The sequence below is a fragment of the Vulpes lagopus genome, chromosome 5 (assembly GCF_018345385.1).
Source record: "Vulpes lagopus strain Blue_001 chromosome 5, ASM1834538v1, whole genome shotgun sequence".
NCBI classification, from domain to species: domain Eukaryota; kingdom Metazoa; phylum Chordata; class Mammalia; order Carnivora; family Canidae; genus Vulpes; species Vulpes lagopus.
The window spans coordinates 110,451,140-110,469,590 of NC_054828.1; the positions used below are offsets into that span (position 1 = coordinate 110,451,140).

At 43.1% G+C, this 18,451-nt stretch overlaps 1 protein-coding gene across 1 annotated transcript in view; it reads left to right on the plus strand.

Annotated features, from left to right (window-relative positions):
• ALK (ALK receptor tyrosine kinase) overlaps positions 1 to 18,451 on the plus strand; it is a 677,634-nt gene that overhangs the window by 205,189 nt on the left and 453,994 nt on the right. Inside the window, exon 3 of the mRNA XM_041756066.1 lies at positions 6,699 to 6,863. Coding sequence (XP_041612000.1) covers positions 6,699 to 6,863 — 165 coding nt within the window. The remainder of the gene's footprint in view (positions 1 to 6,698; positions 6,864 to 18,451) is intronic.

The following is an 18,451-nucleotide window of genomic DNA, read 5'->3' on the forward strand; positions in this document are numbered from 1 at the left end:
ATGTCTCCTATAAATACTATTTCTCATAGTAAATGAGAAACTGTGTTCAGAAAGGGTATGGCTATGCAAATTCTTTTTTTTAAGGTTTTTAATTTATTTATTCATGAGAGACACAGAGAGAGAGGCAGAGGCACAGGCAGAGGGAGAAGCAGGCTGCCCCCCCAACCCCGGATAGCCCAATGCAGGACTCAATCCCAGGACCCCGGGATCATGACCTGAAGGCAGATGCTCAATCACTGAGCCACCCAAGTGTCCCATGGCTGTGCAAATTCTGAATCAGTTAATGTGTGTTGGAAATTTCTCCATTTGAAGCACATCCTCATTTCATTGAGTCCTTCTAGCAGTGATGGGAAGTTAGTCTGATCACTGAGATGACCGATGCTCAGAGAAAGGGGGAGAGTACCCTGTACTGCACATCTGGCAGATGGTATAATTGGAGTCACTCATGTCTTGTGCTCTATCCCTGAGAAACAACCCTGATGATACTAAGGTCACTTAATGAGTAAGACTTGTGGGTATAGATACATAGAAGAAGATTGTAGGGCTGGGTGGGACCAAAGACCACCATTCAACAAATGAGGACTGTCAGTTCCAAAGTCAAGGCCATGTGCATCCTGGCCATCAAACAGGAAAAGCCAAGGCAAAATAACAATCATATTGCCATATTTTAAACTAGCAGCAAACCTGATGATTCTGCTTTCAGATGCAGATTCCGTGGCTGAGTATCCAGTTGGGTAAACTCTCTCATGGGCCCCTGATGGTCATAGAAACCTTGCCTCTCCCACCTTTAGTTCCCCCAACTGTGACCTCCTCACCCCATCCAAGAAACACAGCAGATATCCTAGAAGATATTAGGAAACCTAGATGGAATTTTGAGCCCCAGGTCTGGCTGCACATGTAGCCTTGGCTTCCTGAGTCAACACACCCACGGGGGGCAAGGCTTGGATTTTAGAAATATGAACTTTGACTCAGTCTGCATTTAGGAAATCTCGGTTCCATCTCCTTCAAGGGCAGCTCAGATGCTCCAGCTCCTGTCCTGCCTCTAGCCTGGCCCTGTTTGTCTCTCCATGGGTCCAATTCCTGACCTGCCTCACTGCAGGTCTTGACCCTTACTGGTATCCGTGTCTCTGAATGAGGGCAGCTATTTCTGCTTCCTTTTTAGCTCACAGTTCCCTGTTTGTGAGATACTGACATTAAAGCCTCAGGGTCCCAGGAGGGAATCAGGTCTATGAAAGCCCACTCAGTCACTTCATGTGTAACTTAGATGTAACTTCACTGCTCTGAGCTTAGTGTCTTCATCTATTAAGTGGAGGTAAGACTCCTGCCTACTTCATAGGGATCAAATAAGATAATGATATAAGGGGCCCGACATACAGTAAGCCCTTGGTAAATATTGTCAATTATGAAAATACTTCCCATGGGCCTTCACGGAGTTCCTCCCCTCAGGGCTCCTCTATAAACACATACCCAGTGCTGCCAGCACCAAGAACATAAGAAGTCTCCCCAGGCTTGATTGAAAGAACACTCATAATAAAAGAAAAGAGTAAAGAAGGGCGAAGCATCATAAGATTGATAAACATGATGTTCTTCTCTTTTGCATTACTCTGCTTTTCACTCTGCAATATTTGTTTCTAAACTTCATGGAGGGCTGACACTGAGAGACATCAGCCAGTGGGTTCCTGTGGACCTGCCCCAGGACAGCCGCTCTTAGTGATCCTGGAAACCAGCCAGCCTTGGAAAGAAAGTCTAAAAAACTAGAGACTGCTGGTTCCTTAATGAAATTGACTCGAGGTGACTGAGGAAACTAGTGCAAGGTCTCTGGATTTCCAGGGTCGGGATCAAGGAGGCACAAAAGGCCTTGATCCAAAGTTTTGTGGTGCCTGAGGTGAATCTGGGTCAGTTTACAAAGAAGGACTGTTGGATTTTCTAAGCCCACCCAAGGGAAGACCTGAGGGTGTCCAAAGGACACCGTGTTTCCCTATCACCTTTGTGTGTGCTATAGATGGTGTCCAGAACTTTCATGGAATCTCCTTCACACTGCTCAGCTTGGGAAGACCCCCATCTCTGTTGATTAGCCAAGGTGGCTTCCTTGGCACAGGCCTTGGTATGACTGCTTGGGTCGTCTCACACATTCCTAGAGGCTAGATAGCCCCCCTCATCTCAGCATGTGGTCATTGCCGACTCCTCTACAGCCAAGGGCATTTGATAAGGGAACTGGGCATCTCTCTGAGCAGGGACACCACAGGGTTTTCTGATCAGTTTCTGTAATAGTCTTCTGAATGGCTGCCTTTAATACCAGAACAATGCCTTAAAGCTAACTGTTAATGAATTTAGTTTTTGAAATGTGACTCATACCCTATAAGGTTTCAAGATATAGGCACAAACCGATAAAAATTCATGAACACGCACACACGCACACACACGCACACACACACACTCACTTTCACACTTACTCACCCAGAAACAGTTTTACTTGAGATTTTCTTCTTAATTTTTTGAGATTCTTGAGTAAACTAAATCCCCATTGAGTATGATGCACTTTCAGCCTCATTTCATGGGGAATCTGCTTCTAGGGATGACAACAAGCCCCCATTAGAAGTAGGCAGAGTGGAAATAACTGATGGTCTGTAGGTGTGGTTGTGTTGGCCCAGGTTTGGTTTTTGGTTGTATTGGCTCTGTGGGATCACCGACAGTCAGAGAGGGAGGGCACTATAGAAGTTCTATGCTCCATTTTCTTTCATTTTTCAAATGCAGAGAACTACACACAGAGAGGTGAGCAGACTTGTTGAGGTCTCTGAGCTGCTATGTGCAGGATCAAGCCTGGAACCATCCTCACTGCTCTACCGAGACCTTTCCCTTCATAACACTTGACATCCCTCTCAGCAGAACTGTCTCCAGAAGATTCCATTACCTTATCTTTCTTTTTAAAAAATTTTATTTATTTATTTATTTATTTATTTATTTATTTATTTATTTAAGAGAAAGAGAGTGAAAGAAAGAGCACAAGTGGGGCAGAGCAGGGAGTCTAATGTGGGTCTCAATCCCAGGACCCTGAGATTATGACTTAAGCCGAAGGCAGATAGATGCTTAACCGACTGAGCCATCCAGGCTCCCCTTACTTTATTTTTCTTTCATGATGAAAGTAACTAGAAAGTGCATGGCAATGATCAGGAGGCTCTGGAAAGTATGTCCTTTTCTCATTACTGTTTTTTTTCTCATTGTTTCTCTTTGCTCATTCAACTACGTGATCAGCACATAGGAAAGTTATGTCTGGAAAGTATGTCTTTTCCTCATTGCTGTTTTTCAATGGTTAGTCTTCTGGTCCTGATAGGTATAGTAAGGTTGAGAACTCTGGAGCCTTTGAAGGTCATAGACACTTTCCAAAATAGGCCTGACAGAGAGGAAGTCTAGATTTGTTCCTTAGGGTAGAGGACAAGCCTTTGCAGATATGAAGAGGCTGCAGACTTTGGGTCTAATAGTAACCAAAATATAACACCTTGCAGGTTTCTCATATATTATTTAATTTACTCTGTTGGCCCTGGTTGAGATTTTGAAACTGTGGAGGTCTGATGAAAAATGCCTGGATCTTCATCATTATCCAGGCCTGGCTCACATTCTGGTTCTGCCTTAGGGTGATCCTTTGATCTTTGGACAAGTAAAGTAAACTCTGTGAGCTCCCATTTCCTCATCATCTACTTTTCAGTGTTTTTCTGTGGATTAAATATAATGACATAAGAAAAATACCTCGCAGTCTCTGGCAGACCCCTGGGATTCAGTGAATATAATTTTCCACACCTTCCCTTGGGTGTAGACCTGCTTCTGCTGTTGGATAGCATAAGGCTAAACCCTTCACTGAAACCCTCGATCCCTCTGAGTCTGGTCTATAAAACAGACTCTGTAGTCCCTATCCTATAAGGATTGGGTCAGAGAACGGTTAAGGATAAAGATGCAAGAAGCATCCTAGTTCTACAACCTCAGAAAAGGCCCAAGGAAAATGATCCTTAACCTGGTGTTTTTAGAAATGATGAGTACCAGGTGTTATTGCTTGAAAGGATCTGGGGCTAGAGCAGGAGAGAGAAACCTCTCTTGATATTTTATGAGACATTAAACTGGAATGTAGGAAAGCCCCGTTCAGTTTCACCCATGATGAACAGTAATGTTAACTCCCTTTCTATTTAAAGCCAAAGATAGTGGCTTTGACAGCTAAGAGGAGGCTGCCTTGGAGCAAGAATTTCAAAATGAACCTGTTTGATAATTAGAGCACGTGCCTAGCTTGTATCACTAGGCAGGCTTGGTTCAAACACAGCCAGTTCTCCAACTGTTCAGAGTCAAAGATCCCAGGATGGATGCTGCTTGTTGCTGGGATTCTATATTCTGTGGTCTGTTTGTCTAATATGCACCAGGTATGGCACACCTGACCCAAATAGAGATAAGACCTCACATGGCACACCTCTGTTCCAAATAGAGATAGGATGTCTTTAATTGGAGGAGAAAAATCAAGGTAGAGGATGGGCCACAGAAGTGGAAGCTTTGGGAAAGTGACCAATAGTTTTCTGTGTGGGATGGGGACAGCCAGTAACTTTCTCCCCCATCTTTTGACTTGATCATTAGCTAACATGGTTGGATCCTTTTGACCCTCTTCAGAAGAGCCAAGGTTAGAGGCTACACTTTTCATTATATGGATAGTTGTGCTACAAAGTGTAAAATGTTGGATCAGTTTTCTCCTTGTATTCTGCAATCAAAACCAGGTGGCTGGCAAGCAGGTCTTGAAGATTAAGGCAGCCTGCAATTCATAGACACCAATTCATGGACATAGCAGCAGCTCAGCCCCCAGTGGCAGGTAGAATGGCTTCAAAGCTGATAAAATATGTAGTCAGCAAGTGGCATGTCGACTCAAACAAGGCTAGCTCTGCCCATTTCAGATTGCCATTATAAAGGTGAATTGTCTATATTGTGAAAGGGCGAGTGGTATTAACCTGAGGACCAGAGAGATGGCAGCTCGTGGAGAGCAGCTGGTACATAAATCTCTAGGGGCTGAGAAGCAGAAAGATACTTAATAGAAGTGTAATTGAAGGATTTCCCCCCACTATCACCACCTAAACTTAGTTTGGCTAGTGTCAATGGGAATTATTTTACTCCTACTCTGGGGCAGCACTTAGCTGCCTGTGTGTGTGATAAAGGGAATCGAGTTACAATCAGCTGCCCACACTAGAATTGACCCCCCTTCTCCTCTGTGTTCAGAAATTCTCAACACCAGGCTCATTTTGGAGGTCAAGAGAGCAGGAGCCCCAGAAGCAGCTGTTAAAATGCAAAATGATAATTGGGAGTCAGCACCCATTAGCACCACCACACAGATGGATTTATCAAATTCACTATAACCTTTCTGAGAACAAGGACTTAGGAATCTTTAAAAAGTCAGATCAAGAAAGAGCTTTAAAAAACATCTACTGTAGGTCTCATTTCATATTTGAGGAACTTAAGGCCCAGAGGGGTTAAGTGTCTTGTTCAAGGGAACCAACAAATCAGTGGCAGAGCTGGAGTTGGAACCCAGGCCTCACTGGGCATTTGTTTAGACCCAATCACCTGGTCTAAAGCCCTGTTTTGCAGTTGAGGGCACGAAGTGCCACATGTGAGAAGAGACTGTCCAAGCCTGGATACCAACCAAAGTCCCCATATTCTAGTCCAGTGGTCTGACCTTCACATCACATTCTTCCTTTCTTCACATCCCCATGGCTGGGGGCAGACAATGAAGTAAAAGGTCGATGAATAATTTGCACTTTGGCACACACTCCACCCATCAGCAAGCTTTGGGAGCCTCCTGGATACAAAGCACTTTAGCTACTTTGAGTAACGCACACTGAGGAGGGGAAGAAGGTGAGTGTATCTTAGACGTAGGGCAAACATGAAATGGTGTGGACACAGGAAGCCCTAGTCAAAGGTTATAAAAACTCCCAGGGCATGGCCTCTTCCTACCTCCCTTTCTTTACCCCATGTCCTCCTCCACCTTCTCCCTAAGAGAAAATGAGCTGGACTCAGTCATAGCCTTGGCCTCCTGGTGCGGAGAGTCTGAAGGGTAGATGATTGGCTGACAGACAGGACTGTAAGGCCTGCATTCCCTTTGGCCTTCTCTTCTCAGGTAGGGCTTAACCTGACCAGGATTTTTCCTGAGCATCTACTTACTATAGACAGGCTAATGTATACAGATAACGAATTCTCCTACTAGCTCTTACCGCAAACTCTAGAGGTAGGTGTTACCATCCCCAGTGTATAGGTAAGGAAATTTGAGGCCACACAGGCTGATTTTCTTGCCTGGAGTCAACCCAGACTTAGATGCAGACTTATCTGGTTGCAAAGTCAGGATCCGGCCATTTGGCCTCAGACCCTCTCATGTCACCAGGTAAAATTACAGGATGCAGACAGAACCTCTCCAAGTCCCACCTGGTAGCTCTTGTTTCACCTGCCTTCTCTGAAGATACCTCCCTTAACCTGAATTAATACAAAGAACTCTTTTTTCTCTCTCTCTTGGTCCCCTTTTCAGCCCTATGGAACCAGGCCAGCTGTGAACCTGACAGCTCACCATCCTGGACAGAGCAAGGGTTGTGGATGAGATGAAAGCTGCCTCGCTGGGGCAGAGGGGTGGGGCTGGAAGGTCTCCTAGGGGAGATGTTTGCTCCACTGACCACTGGCTGTCATTGCAGGTCTGGAGTGCAGCTTTGACTTTCCCTGTGAGCTGGAGTATTCCCCGCCCCTACACGACCTTGGCAACCAGAGCTGGTCCTGGCGCCGCGTCCCCTCTGAGGAGGCCTCCCAGATGGACCTGTTGGACGGGCCTGAGACAGAGCACTCCAAGGAGATGCCCAGAGGTAAGGGTAGAGGCCACCGCAAAGTGTCCTGGCTGGGCCTGGCTGGGGCTTGAATGTCCATTTCTGTTTGCAGTTTTAAGGCTTGCCTGGCCCTGCTTTCATCTGTTTCCTTTGAAACCTGCTTTTAATATCTGCACCATCTATAGGATACAGGGATCAAGCAGATCCTTTACTCTCTCTCTCACCAAGTAAAGGAAATAGGATTTTATAACTGTCTTTCACACAGGTGTAGGAGAAAGTGCTGATCTGTTTATCTATTGGGAATAGAGTTGCCAGGTAAAATTCAGGACATCCATTTAAATCTGAGTTTCTGGTGAACAATAAATGGTTTGTTAGTATATCTCATGCAATACACTTTAAAAACTATTCCAATTTCTAATTATATTAAAAAACTTAAATATAATTGAGCATCTTGCATTTTTACTTGCTAAATCTGGCATTTTTAATTTGGAAGGTATTGTATAACTGGGTTAAAAGTTAGTTTCACAGCCATTAATGATTATCCAGACTGCATGGTAGCTTTGCAAGGTACTTCCAGTAGTCCTGAGCTATTAATGAACATCCCTTTCTGAATTAGTAGGGACCAGAGAAAGTAGGACTGGATAAGTTGTGGGTGCTTGTTAAGAATTTGCTGAGTATTTAGAGATAGAGGTGGAGGCACTAAGTCCTAGTCTTGCCTTAGGGTCTCTCTGTGGCAATCTTAAAGCTTCACAATCCTTGGTTCCAGAATACTCTACTTACCCAGAATTGACAGCCTACGTTTCTGACTTGTAGGAAGAAATAACCGTTGGCTTGGTAATGGACTTACCCGAACATTCAGAGTCATGCTTCCATTTTGCAAAGCCCTTTCACCTACACTGTTTCATTGGATTCCAATTTTGTGAGAAAGGCAGGCCAGATGAGAAGGTTGAGGGCTCCAGAGAGGGGAAGCCACTTGCTAAAGATCACACAGTTTGTCTGTGCTAGTTTAGGTCTTGATGTCTGCCGTGATGAGTGCTAGATGAGGATACTTTCTACCACATTGTGTTTCTGTTTTTGCAGTGAAAGCTATGGTGACAGCCTACCTTGGGCCTGGGTCTAGGGGGCAATTATCTCAGGCTCAGGCTACTGCGAATCAAATGGGGACTGAGCTCAATTAAGTTCTGGGTGAGGTTGGAGGTGGCACAGAAATAGCTGATGCCCTCAGGCTGCCTCAAACCCTGAACTCTGAGCCTCTCCCAGGCTGACCTTCTTTCTGTTTTTATGGCATTTTGGAATTGCTTGACCTTATTTTATATTTTGAGCTGTTTTCACCTGGATACTGATGCATATTGCCCTGGGTAGGGGGTTAGTGATGTGTGTAGGTGAGTGGCTCTTAACCATATACTGCATCTGAATCTACTGGAGAATTTACACACAGTACTGAGATGATGATTTGATGGATCTAAGATGGAACCTGGAAATCTGTATATTTTTAAATTTTATTATAAAATGTAGCATTAATCTGTGTGCAAGATAGACCATGTGTGCATGGGTTAATGATTACAGCAAAATCAACATTTGTGTTCTCATCACCAAGAGGAAGAATTTGCATGTTGTCAGCCCATTTACAACCTCTTCTGTCGCCTGCCTAGGTCCAGAATCCCTTTCTTCCCTCAGAGATAACCATGATTCTATGTTCATCGTTCATTTGCTTTTTCTCATGGCCTCATGAGAGGCTACTTACATATGTAGCCCCAAACAACTTATCATTGAGGTTTGTAAACTGCTACATAAATGAGATGGTGCCTTTGATTTGTGATTTGTCCATTTTGACGTACATAGCTGCGGTTCATTTGGTTTTCGATCACTGTGTGAAAATACCACAATTTATCTCTCCTACTGTCCTTAGACATTTGGATTGTTTCTACGGTTTTGCTGTTACCAACAGCACTCCTATAAGCATTTTGGCACATGGCTTTTGGTGCCTGTGCTTGTCCAAGAGTTTCCCTAGAGTAGAGAGTAGGAGTAGAATTGCTGGGCCATAGGGTAAAGCTTCCATTTCAATAGATAGTGCCAACCTATTTTCCAAATGGTGGCACTAAGTTATACCCCCACTAGTGAGGTGTTAGCATTCCTCCCTGGGACTTTACATCTTCACTAGTACCGGATATTGTTAGACTAGGTCATTTTTGTCCATTTGGTGGATGCAATCCAGTATTTCTTCAGACCTTTAATTTCCATGAGACTCTCTCACTCCCCCCCCCTTTTTTTAAATGTTTTTAGAAGCTTCTCAGGTGATCCTGAGGCATAGCTAGGTTTGTTATACTCTTGATGTAGATCTCCTTGCACACTTAATCCCATTCTACCTAGGGATGGTTCCAGAGCCCAATTCCCGGCCTCAAGAGGCAGTCCTGGCAGTACCTGCATTTTGGTCTTTGTAGGTTTTTTATTTGATGACTGTTGACCTGTGAGTATGGTTCAGTGAGATCAGAAAAGAAGGACAAGTAGCAATTGTTCACAGACTTTATAGGAGTCAGGCTTTATAAATTTGAAAGTTGGTGCTTTTTACATTTTTAAACAATTTTGAAAAGAGTGCCAATAGATTGCACGTTGCCACTCTCTGACCTGTTTCTCCTCCTTGATCTGCTGTCTTGTGATCTCTGGCATCTGCATATTACCCTGAGTACTAGGAGAAAAACAAAACGAAGAAGAACATGAGGGAATTAAAAAATAAACACTCACTTCTCAGTATTCCTGAGTGTGGAAATCTATCCACGCCTTTATGTTTTTGCAAAGCTGAGTCCCAAGGGCCAGTACCTGCCCTGAATACAAACCTTTTCCCATTAGTTGAATCAGTCAGGACTGGAATACTCATATTGTAGTGAGTACTGCCAACTTCCGTCTGCCTGAAAAACATTCTGTCTAGCATGGTCATTTGTCACATCACTAAGAATGATGATGTGAACAGCCATGACAGAAGCCACTGTAGATACACCAGCCCACTTCATCAAGTTCTTTAGTGAGGAAACACATGCAAACACCACTTGAGGGAATCTCACCGCTGTTAGAAACTGGTATTTCTTTTTCCTGAAGTCTAAAAGAGAGATCTGTACTCACATCGGTCTGAGAAACAAGGGACTAGCCTCCCAGCCTTTGTAGGAACACTTCTGGCAATTCATGGAGAGGTGCTCAGAGCTTCTAGTAATGGGCTGCTCATTGCTTTTTGCTTCAACTAATTATATCCATACCTGTTCCCTGAAGTAGGGTTGCTCCTTATGAAGCAAGATGATGTATCTGAATGTTTCTTGATCATCGGGGAATGAGGTGAGGGTGAAAGGAGAGATGACATGCCCAATTTGCATAGCACCAAAGCAAGGACCTACATCTCAGTCCTAACTGCCAACTCTTTGGAGTCTCACTTACTCTGTCATTTCGGCAGAGGGATGCTAGTGGTAGAGATAAGAAGGAGTAATGGGGTGCCCTTTAGGGTAGTGTAGTCAATAGAGATTTTTTTAAAACTCAACATTTATTGGTTGGATGGTATTTAGACTCTATTGCAATATTTCTTGTCAGGGAATACAGAAAGACCAGAAAAAGGCAGTGAGATAATACCAATCACAGATAATGAACTGTAAGAGTATAAATTCTGAATGATTTTAATTTATAGCCCCTGTAGCTGAGAATAATAAGGAAGATACAATTCAGAGCAGCAAGATAATAAAAAGTGATGATCTGATGGAACACAATATTATAAATTAATAAAATCTTGAGGAATCGTCAGGTTGAGGCATTCTGTGACTTTTTAAGAAGTGCCAGGGGCCTGTTTGACATCTACTACTTCCGATGTTTTGGAATATAGTCACATTTTTCTTTTCCAGCAAGATAAGATCCTAGTCTCCAACAGAAACACTTGCTTTCAAATGGAAAACAGATTAGCAGCAGCTCTTCCCCTAAACCCCTCCACCAACCCTCAGTCATAAGTATACCCAGGAAGAATGGGAGAAGACTCAGCTGGGAGAGGCTGACCTCCTTCCTGTATCAGCTCAGTTCTCTTCCAGAGAACTGATTTTCAAGTCATTGTTTTGGTTTGGTTTTTGTCTTCTCTGACTGACTTATTTGGTTTAGTATTATACTCTCTAGCCATATGATTTTTTTCAAATGTGAAATTTAAGAAACAAAACAAACAAGCAAAGGAAAATATAAGAGAAAGAAACCAAGAAATAGACCCTTAACTATAGAGAACACACTGATGGTCACCAGAGGGGAGGCTGATGGGGGAATGGGTGAAAAAGGTGATGGGGATGAAGGAAGGCACTTGCGAGGAGCTCTAGGTGATGTATGGAAGTGTTGAATCACCATATCATACACCTGAAACTAATATAACACTGTGCCTTAACTATACTGAAACTAAAACAAAACAAAACAAAACAAAAAAACAGATGGCTTGGTTTTCAGAAGGCTGAGAAACATTGTCCTAGAGTTCTGAAATGGCTAATGATGCTGCCACAGCTAACAAGGGTACTGTAAGCCCAAAGTGGGGTCATTCAGATTTTGAGTCCACTCCTGTTATAGGCCTTTTGCATTAGTTTCTTTTAGCTGTTGTAATGAATAAATACAACCTGGGTGGCTTAAAACAACATAAATTTACTTTATCCCAGTTCCAGAAGCTAGTAGTGTGGAATCAAGGTGTGATCAGGGGTGGTAGCTTCTGGAGGCTCTGCAGGAGTATGCATTCCGTGCCTGGTTACCTAGCTTCTGGTGGCTGCTGGTATATCAGTGCTCCTTTGCCTGTAGATACATCAGTCCAATCCCTGCCTCCAACTCCACATGGCATTCTCCTCAAGTCTTAGATCTGTCACTTATAGGCTCATATGTCACTGGATTTAGGACCCACTGTAAAAGCAGCGTAATCTCATCTCAGGATCCTTAATTACATTTGCAAAGACCTTGTTTCCAAATAAGATCACTTTCATAGGTACCAGAGATTAGGGCCTGGACACATCTTTTGGGGACCATGGTTGAACCTACTACACACTGATTTTTCTCCCTATGTGTGTGGATTGGCTTGTGGATCTTATGTGTCTCTCCCTGTGCTTGTGGGCTTTTAGACCCTTTCAGAACTTAGATTAGGTGATTTCAGAGAAGCTCAGATTAATACCGGCATTTCTTCTCCTTCCTTTAATTCCTTCCCCTGCCCCAAGGGTTTGAAAAAGTCTGTTCTTAAAAGTCTGAGCACTTCTCAGATTGGCTCTATCCTAGGAGTAGCTAGAACCTGGTAACTGGACCACATTTTGAGCTGCAGGCACCATGCTGATGGACAGTTTCCCTCAGGGTACATCCCCCTCTGCACCCATAGTCACTGGGGGCTGTAGCTGGTGGACTGAGCAGGCTAGGGGTCTCATGCTCTGACTTGAACCTTTGTGGTATTGCCAAGCAACTGGAGGGATGAAAGTCTGCCCAGAACTTCCTCTTTCACCCAGCGGAACTTGTCATTAGCCACCCATTTCTACTGCTCTCGGGCTTCGTTGGCTAACCAAGTGGGACCTCATAAATTAGCCTCTTCAGTGGTTGATAACCTACATGTGCGTAGTTTACAGCTCTTTCCAAAGAGGAAGTTCCACAGGTGAAGACAGGGAGGAGCTGGAAGGACAGGCTGTCAGGGAGATAGAGCTGGGAGGAGCTCCAGCACTGGAGCATCATTGATAGCACACCCTGGAAGCACCCCTCCTATCTCCGGTGTGTGGTGTTGTAGAGGTGAAATGTGCTAATGCATGCTTAAAGTCAGCTGCTTCCTGCCCACAGGGTTTAGTGGTCACCTTTAGGGTGACCTGGTTCATGGGACAGTCAGTAATTACTCACCTCACTTTGGATAAGCACCCTCTAGCAAAGACCTCTGGTTTTAGGGTGTTGAAGCTGAAAGAGTGGTCAGGAGAGAAAGGCAAACTGGGATAGAAAAGAAATACAATTGGAGTGACATATACACATACACATACACACATTCACACAGGTACACACATCCCCCAGGACAGGACAATGATTTTTTTTCTTTTCATTTGTTTCAAACAGAATGATCTAAAAGGAGATTGTCTATGCAAAGCATTCTTGGCCTCCAGCCCTGAAGAGCTCCCTTCCTATGCTACTTGCTCTGTCTACTATGAAGTTGCTTTTTTAAGGCAGTGGTCTCTAAACTTTATTATATGCCTCATCAGTAAACTATTTCTGACCATGCACCCCTACTAATGTATATATTTGATATATATAATATATTCAAGCTAGGCAGGCCTAGCTCTTATAGTATCTCTGACTCATAAGTTTCAAAGATCCTTTAGGGTCTTTCTCAGACTCTATATGGTTTAGAGAAGAAGAAAATAACTTTCTTGGGCCAAGTGCTACTAATAATACAAACTCAACCCTCAAGAATCAAAAGATACCTTTCTCTGTAGACTACCTGACAGACTTAAGGAACAGTTGCAACTAAGTGTTTCCTATTGGGTTATCTAAAAAACTATCTTGGTGGTGTTTTTCATGATGGCGAAAAACTGGAAATCATTTAAACACTCAAACAATGAGGAATTAGTTAAATAAAACATGTTATTTCTAGATGACTGAATTGTCGATGGTTTATATTTTCTTCTGTTTGCTTTGGTGTTTTTCAAACTTGAGTTCATGAACATGCATTACCTTTATGATAAGATAAAACATGCTTTTTTTAATACAAGGGGATCAAAAATTCTCATTTGAGGCTATGTTCTATTGAATTATTTTAGATTTTTGGGAGGAAGAATAAAAAAGCATGTTAAGCATTTTCTGCCACAACAACCATCAAAAAAGCCAACACTGCTGACTATGGTGGGATAGACAAGTAGACAGACAAGCAGGTTGCTTTTCTGCCTGCCTAGATATCATACATTCACATTATCCTACAAATATAGGGCACCCCCACACCACCCTTTTTCTGCTTGACTTGTCATTGAAGGGTGGATAAGGATAACCATGGAAACCAAATGTGCATCAGGTTCAAGAATGGGTAACAAGTGCATCATTGTAAGCAGGAGTGGCATATTCTATTTCAGTTGAATTTTTGTCTGTTCAGACATATGAGAAGGGTTCAGGGTAGTCATTCCTTTCATTTGAGCTAACTTCTCATCATAGTAATTTGCTGGGGGGATTTGTAGTCTCTTGTCCATGCCCCTTTTCTGGAACTCATCATGAGAGGCCACATTAGTTTTCTGGTGCTGCTTGCAGAAATGTGTCCCTCATCTCCTGAGCAATGAGGTCATTGGGCCTTGAATTCTGACCCTTGAGAAAACCCTTCAACAAGCTGTGACTTGTGATTCTTTCATTTTAATGAGATTCTGGTGTCAACCTGGCAACACTTGAGCTCCAGAGGGGGACTTGCCTTAGTGAGCCAGAATACTTTCAGGGTGTCTGTAAAGTCCTCTCTGTCAGGACAAGCCTCTCCCACAGTATTACCTCTGCCTTTTAAAGAGCCTTTATTGAGAAGAAATGGATTGTGGTTGGTGAAGATTATGCACCCCTTTATTTGAGCTTAATAGCCCTGCCTACAGGGCATGAAGAGTAAGAAAGAAGGACAAGTGTTGGAGGGAGAAGGGCTCTCCATCTCAGCTCTAAAGGATGTCACTTTACCTCTGCACCCCTTGGGTTCCTAATCTGTAAGGTAAAGGTCTTGGACTGGACTGTCACTAAGGCTATTCTTGCTCCGATATGAGACTGGGGAGTAAGCATATCCACTGCAAATGATGGCCATGTACCTGGTACAAATCTGTGAGCCACAGATATCCCCATTATCCAAAATTTAGTCATGGCTCCTGGAAGCTATACAGCTCCATGGCTCAAGTCATTCTTTGGGCCATGGCATCAAGATGGGAGTACTGACCCTAGAAACTTTTGTGGCACCATGGAGGAAAGAAAGAGTACCTCCTATATCTATTAGCAATTAGATGAATTTGTCAGGTTGGCTCCTTGGGGCTGGTGATCCTGAGGAGTATTCACAGCATAGGACTTTGGGCTAGTGTAACATAAAATGATGACCACCCAGAGAAGTCCTAATTCCTGGAAACTGTGAATATGTTATCTTATAGGGCAAAAGGGACTTTGCAGATGAGATTATTCTGGATTATATGTGTGGGCTTAATGGAATCACAGGGGTCCTTATATGTGAAAAAGGGAGGCAAGAGGATCAGAATCAGAGCACATGTGATGATGGAGGCAGTGGCCAGAGAGAGACAGAGATTTGAAGATCACTATGTGTTAATGTGTATCAATTTTTCAATTTTTTGAAACATATATTTCTTCATTTCTTAAGCTAACAATTGGTAAACCCCTACTGAATTCAGGGCATTGCAGATTAAAATCGAAGTCAGGGGGATGTCTAAAATCAAGGGGGGTTCAGTTCCATGTAAAGCAGCAATACAGCTGCTACTGGCCCTGAAGGTAGAGGAAGAGGTCATGAGAGAAGGAATGCTACCAGCTTCTAGAAGCGGAAAAGGCAAGAAAGTGAATCCTCCCTTGACTCTCATCTAGAAGGAAGGCAGCTCACCAACCCATGTTAGGCTTCTGACCTCCAGAACTGTAGGATAATAAATGTGTATTATTTTAAGCCTCTAAGTTTCTGGTAACTTGATACAGCAGCAGTAAGAAACTAGTATCACTGGTCTTAACCACGTTTGGAGGAAAAGTGATGGTCTTGGGATATGATTCTAGGGAGGACAGGGCTCAGAGGACTGAGAGACAGGTCTTAGAGACACATTTCCTTCTAGAGACTGTAGATGTTTTCCGATGAGTAATCGTTGGAGGGCAGTCTGCAAACTGCTCCCCTCCACTGGGAATAGAACAGACATCTCTGTGCACCAGAAATGGAACAGAAATAGCAGCAGCAGGAGCTGAGGCTAGAAGTGGCAGCCTGACGTGGCAGATGTTCTACGAGTCTGGCTCCTGTGGGTAAGAAGGACTGAGGGTACCTGGGGCAGGAGCCTGGAGAGGCTCATTTTTCAAAATGGAATGAGCTGAGATGAGGCTGCCTTACCCATGGAAGGAAGCTGTGATGTTTCCCAGGACAGTTTCTGCGAAGCTCCTGTGTGAGATGGCTGGAGGAGGCAGTGAAGGCACACTCCAGGGACCAGCCCTTAGGTCTGCCCCATATGAACTGGCAAGAGCTACAGTCTGCAAAGTACTTTTTCACCCATCATCACATCTGATTCTCACAACACGGCAAGATGGACACTGTTAGCATGACTAAATGTATATAGATTGGTATTGAGTCTAAATAGTAAGCTTCAAAGGGAGGAAACGAGGTCTTTCTCATTCACTGTGATGTCCCAAGAACCTGGCCCAAGGCCCAATATAAAATAGATGTTCATTAAGCATTTCTTGACCCACAGATGGGAGCTTAGAGAAATGAAGTAAATTGCTCAAGTCTACAAAGCTGGTACATGGCAGAGCCAGATCTGGAATTCCAATTTTTGAACGTCAAATCCCATGTCTTTTCCATTATACCCAACTGGTCCTAAAACACAATGTTTCCCAGGGCCTACTACTGTGTGAGACTCACTCATTAAAGGTCTGGCGGTACATTCAGCTCATGACATTGACCACATGCCAGTGATTCCGGGGAGGCACTCTCAGTTCTATGACACAACTAGGTTATGCTCACTGTGGTGTCTGATAAAGGCAGCATCTTCACAAGGGTCTTGGGAAGCCCACTCTCTCTCTCTCTATCTTCTCTGCAGGTGGCCAGAGTGAGGGGTGCTGCCTGAGGCCAGCACAGCATGAAGCTTGCTGTCCAGGCTACACGGTGATGCAATTAGTGTAAGAAGGTGGAATCAGGTTATTGCACCAGTGCTGCCCTTTAGAAATGGAAGGAGCACTGAGCTGGGTGTAGGAGTGGGAGGCCTGCCCTTGGCTAACATGTGAGCTCATGCTTCAGTTTTTTAACTGGTAAATCGAGTAGGTAGGACAAGATAATCTCTAACAGTATAGGAACCTGTCTTTCTGACTTCCTTATTTCTTCTTCTTAAGAACCTTTTATTAGTGGAGTTTTTAGCCTCACTGATTTCTATATATCAAATGATTCAGATAAGATACATCTTAAAGAAATATGGGCTCTGCTTAAGAAAAGTCATGAACTGCTCTGAATTTATGCTTGAAAAGAATTGAAGGAAAGCCAGGGTCTTGCAAAGAGAAATAAAATAAAATTCTCTTGAATGGGGATAGCAACAGTGTAATTCTACTTAGAGTGGAAAGATAATCTTTACTCATCCAAGATGGAGAAAGACTGGTTCAATGTAAGTTGTAGAGAGATCTGGGGGTCATTATACCCCTGTGGCCGTCTTTCCTGACTTGTTATAAAAATCAATGGAAATAATGCATGAGAAACTCTGTAAACAGGAAAATGACATAGGAGAGTAATATATAGCCCAGTCTGACAGTAGTTATCCCAGTCACACAACCTGAAATAAAGGGTTCAGCTCTGTCTTGATTTAAGAATCTTGACCCTAAAAGATAGGAGGTTTATTAATCCCAGGTATCCATGTATAACATCTCTAGGGGTATTTTTAAACTTAGGACTTTTGGGACATGAAAACAAATGTGCTAAGAATGACTGAGCCCTCTCTAGCAATGATAACCATGCACATTTGCAAACGGAATTGCAGTAGATTCTGCAGAATGCATGGGGGTTCAGATTTCAGTGTCCAAATCTCCCCACTTAAGGATTATTAAGAATCTTTAAGATGGGTGACTACAATAGTAGTCCAGATTATTTCCTTCTAAAGCATTATGATCTATTTTGATTCTTTCCACTTTTTGCTTTAGGATTTTTAGTACTAATTAGTAGTCATGCTTGATCAAAACACACTTGTTGGGTATCAGGTCTTTCTTAGTTGATTTTATTATTTAGAAATATGCTTGATGCCAGGTTTGTTTTGTTAACGAAACTGGTTACATGCATGCACAGTGTGGCAGCCCTCTGTTTCTCTGTTACAGAGTACCCTGGCTCATAGCTATATTCTCTTTGGCAACTATCTTCTCTCTGATATGATCAGCATTCTCCAAACTGGAAGCAATGGAAAGGGCATTTGAGATATTATGCTGGCAATAAGGAATGATTTATTCTTTATAAATGAAATGAGAGTGATCAAAACTGAGAGTGCCTAAAATGGGAACGGTCTTCTCATAAAGTAGATAGACATTAAATTCACTTCTGTAACAATGGCATAAGATGCTCCTTCTTAATACCCTCATCTGCAATATTGCTTGGACTGCACAAATACAAAGTATTATCAAGATATCAGTCATTGCTTTTAATTCTAGGAAACAAATTCTGGGTTGTTAGAGGCAAGGTGGAAGGGGGAATGGGGTAACTAGGTGATGGGCATTAAGGAGGGCACATGATATAATGAGCAGTGGGTGTTATATGCAACTGATGAATCACTGAATTCTACCCCTGAAACTAATAATAATTTTTTGAAAAGATGTTATTCATTGGATTATATATTCCCCCTCTCTTAAGAATTCTTTTTTTTAAAAGACTTTTATTTATTTATTCATGAGAGATACAGAGAGAGGGGCAGAGACATAGCCAGAGGGAGAAGCAGGCTCCCTGCAGG